The 14,129-nt window shown below is 49.0% G+C and overlaps 1 protein-coding gene across 1 annotated transcript in view; it reads right to left on the minus strand.

Moving 5' to 3' along the window:
* C6H14orf132 (chromosome 6 C14orf132 homolog) overlaps positions 1-13,801 on the minus strand; it is a 42,946-nt gene extending 29,145 nt beyond the window's left edge. Inside the window, exon 1 of the mRNA XM_033107829.1 lies at positions 13,684-13,801. Within this exon, the coding sequence (XP_032963720.1) occupies positions 13,684-13,710 (27 nt within the window). The 5' untranslated portion in view covers positions 13,711-13,801. The remainder of the gene's footprint in view (positions 1-13,683) is intronic.
* Between the last annotated feature and the right edge of the window lie 328 nt (positions 13,802-14,129).

The following is a 14,129-nucleotide window of genomic DNA, read 5'->3' on the forward strand; positions in this document are numbered from 1 at the left end:
AGCTATCTACTTGTTCACCTATGCATTCATTACCTGTCCCCACCTGGAGAACAGGGACTTTAGTGCTTGTTTCCAGTGTGTCCAGTGCCTGGAATTGGATCTGACCCATACTCACTCAGTGCTTATGAAATATCTGAGAAATGAATGGGCCAGAGGGAAGGTCCTCATCCTAGAAAAGTTTCAACCATCTCCATTCATTTTTAAAGAGCAAGAACATTACTGAAGTACAGGATGAGATGCACTAACCTCTGGAAGAGTATTTTAATCATGCCCAAGGGATCCAAAAAGCCCTTATGAATCCCAGATAACCTCCAAGTAGGGTGACTAAGCATCCTGGTTTGCCTGGGTCTGTCCAGGTTTCAGCACTGAAAGTCCTGCATCCTAGGAAATCCCTAGGCAAACCAGAATGGCTTGTCACCTTACATCTGAATCACCATTTCGACAGTGAAGTCCAGAGGTTATGAGGGGTCAGCCTTCTATTCAAACCCAAGTTTCATCAGCTGTCTTCTGCAGAGGTCTTAACCTCCCTGGGCTCCATTCTTCATTTAGACTGGAGACAACTACAGGTTCACACCATGGTCATCATAGACTCACACCATATCATCATAGTTCACACCATCCATGGTCATCATAGTTCATACACAGGTTCACACCATGGGACTATTCAGAGGATAGAACAAAATGCTGCAGTGGAAAGCCTGTGGTCCAGCAAGCAGCAGTCTCCCTGCAAGGGGACAGGGGAAGGTGCGGGAGCCTGGGAAGTTTGAGGGACAGGATGGCAGGACTAGGTGTTATCAGTAACTGGCGGCCTCGGGGAAAGCTATGATCCAGACCCCAGGAGGAAGTGCCCGACAAGCTGACGCAAGACATGGTTTTCTACCCAGCTTTTCTCATGCGTTTGTTGATTCCCTCTATCTCAATTAATTTATTAAATATTTACCAGCTCTGGCCCTGGGCTGGACAGCAGTGCTCCTGACATAAATGAGAGGGGAACCTTTGCCTTCAGGGAACCTCACACAGGAGGGTTGCTCTGATGGAGGGCGGGGCGGAGGAGGAGGGAGGGAGGGTCACCTGCAGAGGGAGCAAGCCCCCCTCCGCCAGGCCCTGCCCCTCCTGTGGGCCCTGGCCCTCCCTCTGGCGCCAGCCTATCTGTGCTTTGGAACAACTCACTTCAGCCACAATCCACTCAGTCCACACAGGCTCCTGGAAGGAGGACGTGGTTCTGAGGGCGGGGCTGAGGGGTTTGTGACACAGGACCACGTTTGTTTGGGCCTCACTCCCACTTCAACACTCTGCAGTCCGTCAGCGGCTGCTGAACACCGCCACCTGGGCCCTGAGCTCAGACCCAGCCTGCTCTGAACCCTCCTCCCGGGTGGCTTGGGGCCACACGCGCAAGCCCTTGGAGCCTCCTCTCTGAAATGGGCGTGTGACAGACAGTACCGCTCTCCCAGAGCCCGGCCCTCAGCAGGTGCTGAAGATTCATCTGCCCCATCTGTCCCCTTCTCTGCCACCCGAGGGCAGGCTCCTGCCTCACCCGCCTGCTTGTCTGAGAGCCATGCTCTGTGTGTGATGCCTGCGTCCACCATGTTGGTGAGCACGACAAAGATGACAAGGACAGGCGGTAGCTTCTTCTTGGTTCCTTGACAACCCCCCCCCACACACACACACGCACACACAGCACAGGTGTGTCTATGGCATGCTGCCTGCATGGCCCAACCTGCACGATTGATTTGGTTACTAGAATCTCCATGGCGAGGAAAGGATTGGCAGGATGTCAGAGAAGAGGCAGAAGATGCAGGCGGCACTGCCATGGCTCAGCGAAGACAGCCGGGGACCCAGGGCGCCCAGAAAGCATATTAGTCACCTCTTTCCAGTCTCCCTCAAAGCCACTGGAAGCCAAATTTTAATGACCTTCTAATCAGCCCCCAGGGCTCTGTGCCAAGGAGATGGATGAAGGGCTGTCATCGAGTCTGGAGAGGACAAACAGAGTCCCAGCTGTTGGCTGCCACCCCGGTGGGCCTGAGGCTGGAACAACTTGCTGCCCACCCTCTTGCTTTCATCCTTCTGGGGAATGAGGCTTGCCAGAGCCCAGGCACGTGGGATGGAAGCCTAAGGGAACATAGCCCCGGTCCCTGAGCTGCCCAACTTCTGGCTGGCGGCATATAGACCTCACATCTGGGTCATCAACTAGCTCTCTTAATGTCTCATGGAACACCCTGTCACAGGAGCCCTGAAGAAACTCAAGTGGAAACGGCAGAGTGGAAAGAAATTCGGTCGGTCCATGCACAGTTTGGTTCTCCCATTCTGGTCTCAGTGCCTCACCTGTGAGGTAAGTACACACATTACCGCGTTTTACAGAGTCCAAAAGAGACAGGGAAGTACTGGGGGAGGTCACACAGCTGGGAGGGAAGGCCTTCGGCCAGATTCAGACTCAAGTGTTACATTCCTTGTCCACCGTGGGAGGAAAGGGTGGGAGGAAAGGAGGAATGAAACAGATTTGTGAAAAGCAGCACCGGGCTTGAGAAAATTTTGCTTCCCGACAAGATGGTGTAGCAGCGGCTGGATTTACCTTCCCAACTGAAACAACAAAAAAAAGCACAAAATATATGATCGTGGTTTTCAAGATATTAGACATCAGGACATGATGGGCAGTGTCCCTTGAGAAAGAGGATACAAACAAGGTGAGCCCTACAATTGCCACAGCTTACTCCCTGGGCTGTGGAACAAGAAGGAGGAACCCTGGCAGAGGCTGGTGGATTTCCTGATTGAAGAGACAGGACTGAAGGTGGAGAGACCAGGGCAGCTGGAGACCACGGGGCAGAGTATGGAGAGGTGAGAGCTGTACCGGGAGAGAATCCTGGAAATCGGCAGAAGGACCGCTGAAACATTCAGAGGACTGATGAGTGAATGTGAGTGAGGAAACCACCCGAGACAGGAAAGAATCACCCCAAAAGACGACAGGGAACAGTGCCTGGCACCCGCACAGCCCCCAGAAATAGTGCCTGTCTCCACCAGCCATTTTGAAAATCTCATAACGCACAAGGCATTGGGTGAATACTCAGAACAGCCCTGCCTCAGGAGTGGAAAATAATTACTCAGACTAAAGATGGCTCTGGTCTCACCTGACAAATCTTAAATGCAAGACCCAAATGATCAAATTGTTTCCAAGTGACATAACTGCATCTCAGAACAAAGCTTGAGAATATTTATGGGAGGGGTGGCCGGTTAGCTCAGTTGGTGCTCATAACACCAAGGTTGCCGAATGGGCCACTGTGAGCTGCACCCTCCATGACTAGATTGAAACAACCACTTGACTTGGAGCTGATGAGTCCTGGAAAAACACGCTTAAAATAAATTAAAGTTAAAAAAAAAAATAAAAAAAGAACATTTATGGGAATATGAGAACATCTCGCAGCCAACAAGGTAAAGGTCACAATGTTTGGTACCAAATCAAAACTTATCAGGCTTGCAAAGCAGCAGGAAAGTGTGACCCACAATGAGGAGATAAAGCAATCAACCCAAACCGCCCAGAACTGACCCAGATTTAGAATGAAAACAGTTCTTATAACTGTATTCCATATGTTCAAAAAGCTAGAGGAAATACTGAACATGTGAAGAAGAAACCTGAAGATATCAAAAAGACCCAAATTAAGCTTCTAGACATGAAAACTACAATGTCTCAGATGATACACTGTATGGGATTACAGAGATCAGCTATCGAAAGAAAATACTGGTGAACTTGAAGACATACCAATATTAACTATCCAAAATGAAACACAAACAGAAAAAAGACTAAAAGAAATTAGAAAGCATTGGGGGCTATGAGACAACTTCAGGCAGCTTAATACATGTGTAAATGATGTCTCAAAGGAGAGCAGAGAGGGAACCGAAAAAAATATGTAAAGAAATAACGGCAAACTCATAAAACTCAATGGCAAAAACCAAACAATCCAATTCAAAAATGGGCACAGGGCATGAACAGGCATTTTTTTTCCAAAGAAGATATTCAAATGGCCAACAGGTACATGAAAATGTGCTCAACATCACTAATCATCAGAAAATGCAAATCAAAACAATGAGATACCACCTCACACCTGTTAGAATGACTATCATCAAAAAGACAAGAAAAAACTAGAGTTGATGAGGATATGGAAAAGAGAGAACCTTTGCGCACTGTTGGTGGGAATATAAATTGATGCAGCCACTAAGAAAAATAGTATGGATATTCAAAAAAATCAAATTAAAAACTTAAAAATAGATCTAAGGTAATGATCCAGCAATTCCATTTCTGGGTAGATATCTGAAGGAAATGAAATCACTATCCTGAACAGATAACTGCACCCCCCATGTTCACTGTAGCAGTAATTGCTATAGCCAGGACATTGAAACAACCTAAGTGTCCATAGACGTGGATAAAGGAAATGTGATACACACACACACACGCACACACACACGGGAATACTATTCAGCCTTAAAAAAAAAAAGAAGGAAATCTTGACACTTGTGACATCATGGATGGACCTTGAGGGCATGATGCTAAGTGAATAAGTAAGTCAGAGAGAGAAAGACAACTATTGTATAATCTCAACTTATATGTGGAATCTGAAAAAAAGAAACTCAGAAACAGAGACCAGTTGGTGGTTGCCAGAGCAGGGGGTGGAGGAATTGGGTGAAGGGAGTCAAAAGGGACAAACTTCCGGTTATAAGAGAGTACGTCCTGGGGATGTAATGTACAGCATGGTGACTATACTTAATAATACTGTAATATATCTGAAAGTTGCTAAGAGAATAGATCTTAAAAGTTCTGGTCACAAGAAAAATAGGATTGTAACTGTGAGGAGATGAATGTTAACTAAATTTATTTTGGTAATCATTTTGCAACATATACATATGTGAAGGTATCATTATACTGTGCACCTTAAACTTATACAACGTTATATGTGAACTATATCTCAATAAAACTGAGGGGAAAAAGAATGGCAGAAAAATTTCCAAAGGTAATGAAAAGTATAAACCCACAGATGCAGGAAGCTCCCAAACTGTAAGCACAAGAAACATGAAGAAAATGACACTAAGACACAATTATAATCAACGTGTTCAATCAGAATCAATAGAGAATTGTAAAAGCAGCGAAAGGGGGGAAAAGATACCGTATGTTGAGAGGAATAAAATAAGGATGGCAGCAGACTTCTTACTGGAAACAATGCAAGCAGGAGATGGTGGAGCAATACATTCAAAATGTCGAAAAACAAATGGTCAACCTAGAATTCTATGTCCAGTAAAATATAACTTTCAAAAATAAAAGCCAAAAAAAGATTTTTTTCCCAGACATACAAAAGCTGAACGAATTCATCACAGCACATCTGTACCAGTAGAACTGCTAAAGTTTCTTAGAAAGAAAAGAACAAAAAAATACCACATGGAAACATGGATCTACACAAAAGAAAAAAGAACAATGGAAATAACCATATGGGGAAATACATAAAACTTTTTCTAACAACTTAAATCTCTTTACAAGGTAATTGACTTTTAACAAACAACAATGTACTATGAGGTTTATAACATGTAAGAAACGAAACGAGTAACAATAATAGCACAAGAGCTGAGAGGGGAGCTTATAGTATTATAAGGTTCTTACACTAAATGTAAAGAGAAAAAGCATCACTTGTAGATAGGCTGTGATAAGTTAAAGATATAAACTCGAAATCCTAAAGCAACCACTAAAATAGCAAAACAAAGAGTTATAGCTAATAAGCCAAGAGAAGACATTACAAGGAATAAAAACTTCTCAATTACTCCAAAAAAAAAAAAGCAGCAAATGAGGAAAAAGAAAACAAACAACAGATGGGACCAATCAAAAACAAAAGAACAAGATAGATTTAAACCCAAATATATAAAAAATCATATTAAACATAAATGGTTCAAACATTCCAATCGGAAGGCAGAGATTGTCGGATTAGCTTTAAAAGATAAACTGAAGTGGCACAGAGATCGGGTTTGAGTCTTTGCTCTGTGCAAAGAGGGCAAGTGACTTTCCCTCTCTAAGCCTTAGTTTCCCCATCTGGAAAATGGATCTTAAAATTGTCTATTCCATGGATCTTATAAGGATTTAGTGAGATTCTGTGCATTGCTCAACACAGGGCCTGCCTGGTAGCCCTAAGCATTTGATGGCAGCTATGATGGGAAGGTATAGGGACATCAGGAGGGGACAGAACAGGGAAGAAGTGGATAGAGATGGGTTTCCATCATCTCAAGAGTAAGAGGAGCTGGGGTTCAGACTCCCCCATGCAGGGCTGAGCACACAGCAGGTGCTCTATAAACACTCAAGCATTTAATTAGAGACTTGCAATCCACCTCCAGATGCCCCCGTTTTCTTAGCTCTGTGAGATACAATTATTGCAAGTCAAATGGAACGCCTTGGCTCTTAAAACACTATCTAAAAATTTGGTCTACAAAAAGCACTACAGATTTTTACTTCTTCTTTAACTGCTCATTACATCCCTGCAAAAATGTAGCACTATATTATCTCTCTCGAGGCAGGTCTAATTAGAATAATAAAATATTTAAATCTTTTAAATGAGAATCAGAAGTACAAGACAGGCCCTTTGGTTAAAAACATTTGGGATAATAGACAATTTGTATTTTAATGGTAATTCTTGCCTTAAGAAAAAGGAGCAGTCTCTGGCTGGGGAAAACATTCTCTAAGTAGCAGATTACCAGACTCCCTAGAATTCCATTTTTCTCCAGCTCAGTTTCTCTGGGGAGGGAAAGCTTTTGCTGGTTTCTTGCAGAAACTTTGGATTGATCCTACAGGCCCTGAGTGTAGCTATAACCATTTAAGAGATAACAGAATCGCCTCTTCAACACTACCAGATGTCTTTTGTGGGTTTTTTCTCTCCATGAAACATGATTAAAATGCAAATTAACTGTGAGCCTCCCAAAGTCCAGGGGGAGTGCGGGGTGGAAGAAAGGGGACTGGAGAGGGATGTTGTCTGCATCTCAGCTATGATTAGACCACACATGTTGTCTTCCAGAAAGACCAGCCCAATGTCAGCATAATGTTTCAGGCGTGACCTTGTCCTCCCACCAGCAGGGACAACCAAGGTTCTAAGAGCCAGGCTGAGGGGAGAAGTGGGGGCGGGGGTTGGCCTCAATCCTTAAACACAGGAAACCTCCTCAGACCTTCCCAGCAGATAGTGATTCCACTATCTTACCAGATCAATTGAACCATATAAAATTGTCGTTTTGTAGGCCCAAAATGGTCAAATTTCAGCAACTTCTAAGTTCAGCCTAACAAAATCATGGCCTACCTTTTTAGTAATAATTTACTTCTCTCCCAGCCTTGGACGTTTACTGCAAGGTTTTGTCAAACTCTATACACAGCTGACCAGTTAGAGAAAGTACAGTGGCAGCCCCAGGATGAATCCAGCCCACACACCTGCTGTAGGAGGCCTAACCAGTCTCCACAGACGGCCCCATCCATTGCTTCCCTCCCTCTTGGACACGCATTCTGCTCCCACATCAAGAGGTGCAATCTGCTCCTCCACCCCTTAAGTCTGGGCCAGCCTTAGGACTTTCTTGACCAAAAGATTGCAGAATTAGTGCCACTCTGGGACTTTCTTTCACCGCTGGGTGACAAGAAGCTTTGCTACTTCCACCTGGGAATGTTTTTTGGAGGAAAGGCAGTGAGTGCCACATGAGAAGTGCAAAGACCCTGAGACCGCCATACTGGCAGGAAGCTCCAGCTGCCCAGAGAAGCACTCACAGGATGAAATGCCAAGTGCAGAGAATGGTTACGTGGCACTGGGCTGCCAGATGGTGTGAAGAAGCCATGCTGGTTGTGTAGACCCAGTCCCAGCTGCCCCAGCTGATGCCACTGGAGCAGAAACAAACTGCCAGAGTCCCTCCCAAATTCTGGTCCCACAATCTTGTGAGCAAAATTAAAATGATTGCTTTACGATACTAAGTAACTGAAATAATAAGCCGTAAGTAACTGAAACAGCTTACATCACGGCTGCTTTGTTTGTTCAAAAATTTTAATTAGGTGCCAAGATTAGAAAATCCAGAATGCATGTAAAAATTAGAATTTTCAGTTTTCTTGAAAACGCAGACGAACCCACACACAATTCTGGGCCTGAGTGTCTGCATGGCACAAGTGAAGAGCCGGAGCCCAGGGATGCTGCACATGCCCCCTCCAGCCAGACCTCTGCTCTCTGAGTCACCACAGCCCCCCACCCCACTCTGCTCCACTCCATGAGGTCACCTATTTGGCCCCCGTCTCCCGGGCTTCATCTCCCACTCCCTCCCCACCTGCCCCATGTGGCTACTTGCAACCCCCATCCCCGACAGAACACACTGTTTCCAGCCGCATTCCATTTCCAACCTTTGTGCACGCGGTCCCTCTGCCTGGAATGTCTTCACTCCTCCTCTGTCTCCGTGACAGCTATGCATCCTTCAAACTCAGCTCAATTCAAACTCAGCTCTAGGAGACCCCAGGACCTCCGGAGGTGGGCTGGGTGTCACCTTGGGGTTCCCAGGGCACCTGCATCTACCTCTATCCTGTCACATATCACACGGCGGGACCTGTGACCCCATCCTCCCCAGTGCTCCAGGTAGGGAGGGCCTGGCACACAGGAAACATTTGCTGAATGACAAGATGAATAGTTCGGTGAGGAAGGCAATTTTGTCCCCAGACCGCAGGTGATGAAACAGGCTCAGGGACAGGATATGTCTACTGCCGAAGACCAGTGGCCACTAACAAAAGAACTAAGATCCTTATTCTTTATCGGTCTTCAGACCCTGCTATGGACTGAATTGCGTCTCCCAAAAAGATATATTGCACTCCTACCCCCAGTCCTGTGAATGGGACCCCCTTTGAAAATGGGATGTCTGCCAGGGTAATCAAGGTAAGATGAGATCATTAGGGTGGGCCCTGATCCAGAAAGACCAGGGCCCTGATAAGGATAAGACACAGAGAGACACAGAAGAGTGCCGCATGACGACGGAGGCAGAGACAAGTGATGTATCTACGAGCCCAGGCCAGCAAGGACTGCAGGCGACACCAAGGAGCTAAGAGAGGCACGGAACAGATTCTCCTGGGAGCCTTCAGAGACCACAGCCTTGCCGACCCGTGAGTTTAGATTTCTTGCCGGCAGAACTGGGACAGATTGAATTTCTCTTGTGTTAAGCCACCCAGTTTGCAGTAATTTGTTACAGCAGCCTTAGGAAATGAATGCAAGTCCTCTTCTAGGACTTATTTTAAAATGTATGTACACACAACACTCTGTGTACCTCAGAGGGTCAACGGTTCCCTGAAGCTGATGCGTGGGGGTCCCTGGGCGCCCCACCATCCCATCACCTGGCTGCCCTGTGAGGTGCTGTGCGGCCATGGAGGAAGGCCTTGTGTCGGCAGACAGGGCTCCCCACCTGGCTCCTGTACCTGTCGGCCAAGCCTCCCTGACTGCGCTTCCTCCCTGTCTGTACCATGGGAATAACAAAGGCGCCCACCCCAACCACAGGTTTCCCACCTGTAGCAGGTGTGGTCTGGAGGAGGGGAGCACCTCAATTGTGAAGCAAGTTCCCAGGTTAGATTTCTCTTGTTCTCACTATTTTAAGTTGCTGAATTGGTACTGGAGTGATTTCCAGGGACCACATGACTTTTGTGACCTAACAGGGACCCGCGAGCCAAGCATCTGTCCCGTCCAGAGAAGGGGAAGGGGACAGCCCTACAGTGTGGCTTTAAGCTCCGAGTCTCAACCTTAACCACACACTGGAATCAACTAGGGGATAAAAAGAAAACCCTGATGCCCCAGCCCCCGACTCTGATGGGAGTGTCTGGGGTGGGACCTGGGCAGCAGGACTCTTCAAAGCGCCCAGGTGATTCTAACGGCAGTAACATCTGAGAACTACTGGGTTTAGACTAGTCACTGGCGGGACAGTGCAAGGCAAAAAAAAAGAAAAAAAAATTGAAAAAAAACTACTGAGCTCTTAAGCCATGGGCGTGCTTGTTCAACAGGGCGGGACGACCTAGGAAAACCGGGACAGGACAGGTGCTCCTGGTCCCTCTGGTTCATGTCACGCACTGGCCCAGCACACAGTGGGCTCCTTAAGTGTTCATCCCTTTCTGCAGTGCAGACGTCTCAGGGTCTCTGTGTCTCTTGCATGACGCTGGACTTCTTTCAGAGCAAGCATTCCAACCGTCACAGGGAAGCTGCAGGCTTCTTTTAAACTAATTTCAGAAGTCCCAGGGTGTCACTTACACTGCATTCTCTTGGTCAACAAAGTCAGTCATAGATTTAAGTCAGCCTAGATTTAAGGGGAGGCGGTAGCGGTATCAGATTTGCCTCCTGATGTGGGGGCCAGCGTGCTCGTCCAGGAGGGAGGGAAGGAATGGCTGGGGCCGTCTGTGGAGATGGGCGACCCCACCACTGACACAGGGATTTGGGACTCAGTCCTCAGTCTGTGAGTCTCCAGCCCCCTGGGGGTCTGGGTAGCCTTGCCCTCCTGGCCACCTCTGGCTAGAGAAAGGGATACTTCTGTTCACTGCCCAACCCCCAGCCTCCAGGGACCCAGGGACTGTGCAGAGGGGCCTGGGGTGTTTCCAGGGTGGAGGAAAAGGTGGCGGAGCACCTCCAAGGCTCAGGGTGAGGGGGGAGTCCATGAACTGAGTTGTCCTCAGCCTCTGCAGCATCCTCTGCCTCTTCCCAGCTGTAACACACAGCCTCGTGTCCTACACCAGGGCCTATCTGCCTAAGAGGATTTACCGGGTGACTGATGTCCACCTTGTACATCCAAGAAAGGTGTCTTTGTAATGCTTAGCTTTCGAGGGGGCAATCTTTTTCATAGCCTCTAGGTCTTTTAAACCCATGTATGGGCATTACACTTCACAACACTCCAAAGAAGAGGGATGGGTGTGGGGGGTCACAAACACCTGGTGTCTTTCACTCAATCAGGCAGGTGTGCACTCCTGACTCCACCCACCCTCCAGCTTCTGTCCGTTACTGGGGCTGGGGTTTCCGAGCCGATGCTCCAGGCAGAAACCATTTCTTCTTCCATGACCTAAAACGGCTCCCACTGCCTACTGATTAAAGTGAACTTCTCATCCCCAGCAGGCAGCACCTTCTGGAACCTGGCCCTGGCCTCTGGCCCTGCTCTCCCTCCAGCTCTGGGCCTCCCTCCTTCATGCCTCTGCCTAGAATGCCTTCATTTCCAGGCCCACCAGAGGACATCTGCCTGTTCTCATCCATCAGAAAGAACCTCCATCCTCAAAGTCCGGATGATGACAGGTGTTCGCAAGGACAGCATCTGACACCTCAAATTCACCGTCTTTTCCTGTGAATGTCTTTTCGTGCACAGACATCTTCTCACCCTCATCTAATCATCTAACAGATATTTGTGGAGGACCTACGACGTGCAGCCACCTTGGTCGCCCCTGATGAGAATGGCCGGGGTCATTCTTTTTCCAACACTGTGTGAGCACCCGGAAAGAAAATCTACATCCCACTCAACTCTGTCCCACAGCATTCTCATCCCTATGCCTGGCACGGAGCTTGGCACAAGGCAGGGAGCTACTCAACATTTGCTGAAGGGGACGGAGACACTACCATTTCTCTATCAAACTGCTCACTGCCGATGTATGGGGACGGTGACTCGGTCCCACACACCTGGTGGTCACTGCAAACTCAGAGCGTGTGTGGAGCCTTTACTTTGGCCAAAGCACTGCGAATGCTCCAGATAAAGGAGTAAAAGTTCCCGCCCCTGTGGGGAGAAGAGAGACAGGACAACCCCAGAAAGCAACTGTTAGAACACAGCACACCATGGAAAGACCACTTCCCAGGGTTAGAGGAAGAGATGAGTCATCTTGAAATATGCCTGCCCTGTCCCTTACATTGTGTCTTCAGGGTGAAGCAACAAGATGGAAAGCTGAAACCCAGTCCCCCTCCTTACTAATGGTGTGTCTGTCCTGGGCAAATTATTTAATCTCATTGAAGTTTGATATCCTGATCTGTGAAATGAGGATAATAGCACTTAAGTCACAGACTTGTAAGGGTTTACTGTAATAAAGTGTGCAACTACCCAGCGTCTGGCACATAGCAGGTGCTCAATAAACCTTAGGATCTTCCCCATTGGATGGCACTTCATATTTCTGTTCCTATAGGTGCTAAAAGCTCTATGTTTATCTAGTCGAGTTGCCATAGCAACTCGTAATGATCCAGCCAGCCTCAGGGTGAGCAGAGATCAATTTTTTCACCACAGAACTCCAGCTGTTCTGTGGGATCCAGAGAGCAAGGCAGACAGACATTGTGTGAGTTGCTCTCCCCTCTAGAAATAAATTTGGCAAAGCCTCCTTAGTTACTGTGTAGCTAAAGTCACCACTATTTAAAATGATGCCCACATCACCATATTTATAAACATGGGTTTAAGAACAGGAGACTGAAAAATTAGGCCAAAAAAGGCCAGCATTGCTCTGGGAGCAATTAGCATTATAGAAAACGTGTTAAGAGGCTGCCAAGAGCTGGATCTGGGTTCCCATTAGCCAACTTGGGGATTCTGCACCCTTTCCTGCCTGCAGCTGGGGACTCACTATCCACATAGCCTGGGTTTTGTTGTTGCCTTTTAAATAGGCTTCCACCACAGCACAGTGAAGTCGGGGGGGGGGGGGGGGGGGGGGGGGGGGGGGGGGGGGGGGGGGGGGAGTAGGAAACGTGTCTCTTCAAACTCCATTCCCTGGAAAATGAAACAGCCTTGCCACACACCCAGCGGGGAAGGGAACCTCAGTGGGCTTCCTACCTCTGGGCTCCGAACATAACCAACCCCACAGAAGGTGCAATGTCTGAATTTGGTACCCTGGGACCTACTCTTTTAGACCAAATGCAGCCTTTCCCTGGACACAGACTTCGGTCAGCACGGGGTCCGCCCAAAGGCCACAGACAGCCCGAGAAAGCGGTGTGAGCCTTTGTTTTGGTTCAAGAGAGTTAAGGCACGGAAACATAGATCACGCAACCTCAGAATTCAAGGGGAGTCTCGTGAAGCAACGATCAAGCGATGAGAGGTCATCTGTTTTCCCGGACGTCGGGAACCTGTTTTTTGTCGAGGGAAGAGTTATGGTCGCGCTGTCACTGATGGCTACAGACTCAGCACAAAGCAAAACAAGATAAAACTATCGCTGCGCTCTGCGTTTGCCTGGTCACAAAGCGGGTCTACTGCTTTGCTCCGGCTGTGGCCTCCGCTTAACGAGAAGAAAAGCAAGATGGGGGTGCAAGTGACAGATTACCTGGGGCTTCGGGAAGATACAGAATGGGGAAGAGCGAGGTTGCCCGCCCACCCGGGTTAGCACGCATCTGGAATGCCCGGCATGGAGGCTCCCGAGGGGAACAGCAGGTGGGGGATGGGCAGAGAAGGGGCGACTCGCACTGCCCAGGCCCCTTGCAGCCTGGGAAAAAGCCACCCCAATGAGCTCAGGGCGCATGGCCCGCCCCACCCCCGGGGAGCTGAGCTCGCCACCTCCGACGCGCGCACCAGGTGGGTATGCGTGGGCTGGGGACAAAAGACTGGGGTGTGCATCCCCGGCCGGCGTCACCGCGGGGCCGGAACCCTCCCGGCGTGCCCAGCCTAGGAAGGGAGGCAGAAACAGTGGCCCCGAACCTCCCCAAACCGGGGCGCGCACGGAAGGCGCTCCGTTACCTGCGCGGCCATAAAGGACAGATCCATGGTGTCACTGCTGCCGCGGCTGCTGCAGCCGCCCGCGCTTGAGTCCTCGCTGCTGTTGCTGCTGCTGGTCCAGCCGCTCGCACAGCTGGCCGGGAGCAGGTGGAGTAGTGAGCAGAGTCCCCGAACCCCGCCGCTGCGGCGCCGATCTCAGCAGCCCCGACGCGGTGGCACCTCTCCAACAAGATCCGCGCCCTCCGCTGGCTCAGAGCTCTCGCCTCCAGACAGCTACCCGGAGGACGACCCGGAGTGCGCGAGCCGGGCGGGGCCGGGCTCCCGGGACCGAGCGCCCCTCCACGTGACCACTCCCAGCCCCACCCCCGAGGGTGGGGCCGGCAGAACCCCAGAGCGCTCACAATCATCTGCCTGCGTGGGCAGGATGGGGAACCTGAAGCCCGAGGCTGCCCAGCTGGTCAGTGCTG

This window comes from Rhinolophus ferrumequinum, chromosome 6 (assembly GCF_004115265.2).
Source record: "Rhinolophus ferrumequinum isolate MPI-CBG mRhiFer1 chromosome 6, mRhiFer1_v1.p, whole genome shotgun sequence".
Lineage (NCBI taxonomy): Eukaryota > Metazoa > Chordata > Mammalia > Chiroptera > Rhinolophidae > Rhinolophus > Rhinolophus ferrumequinum.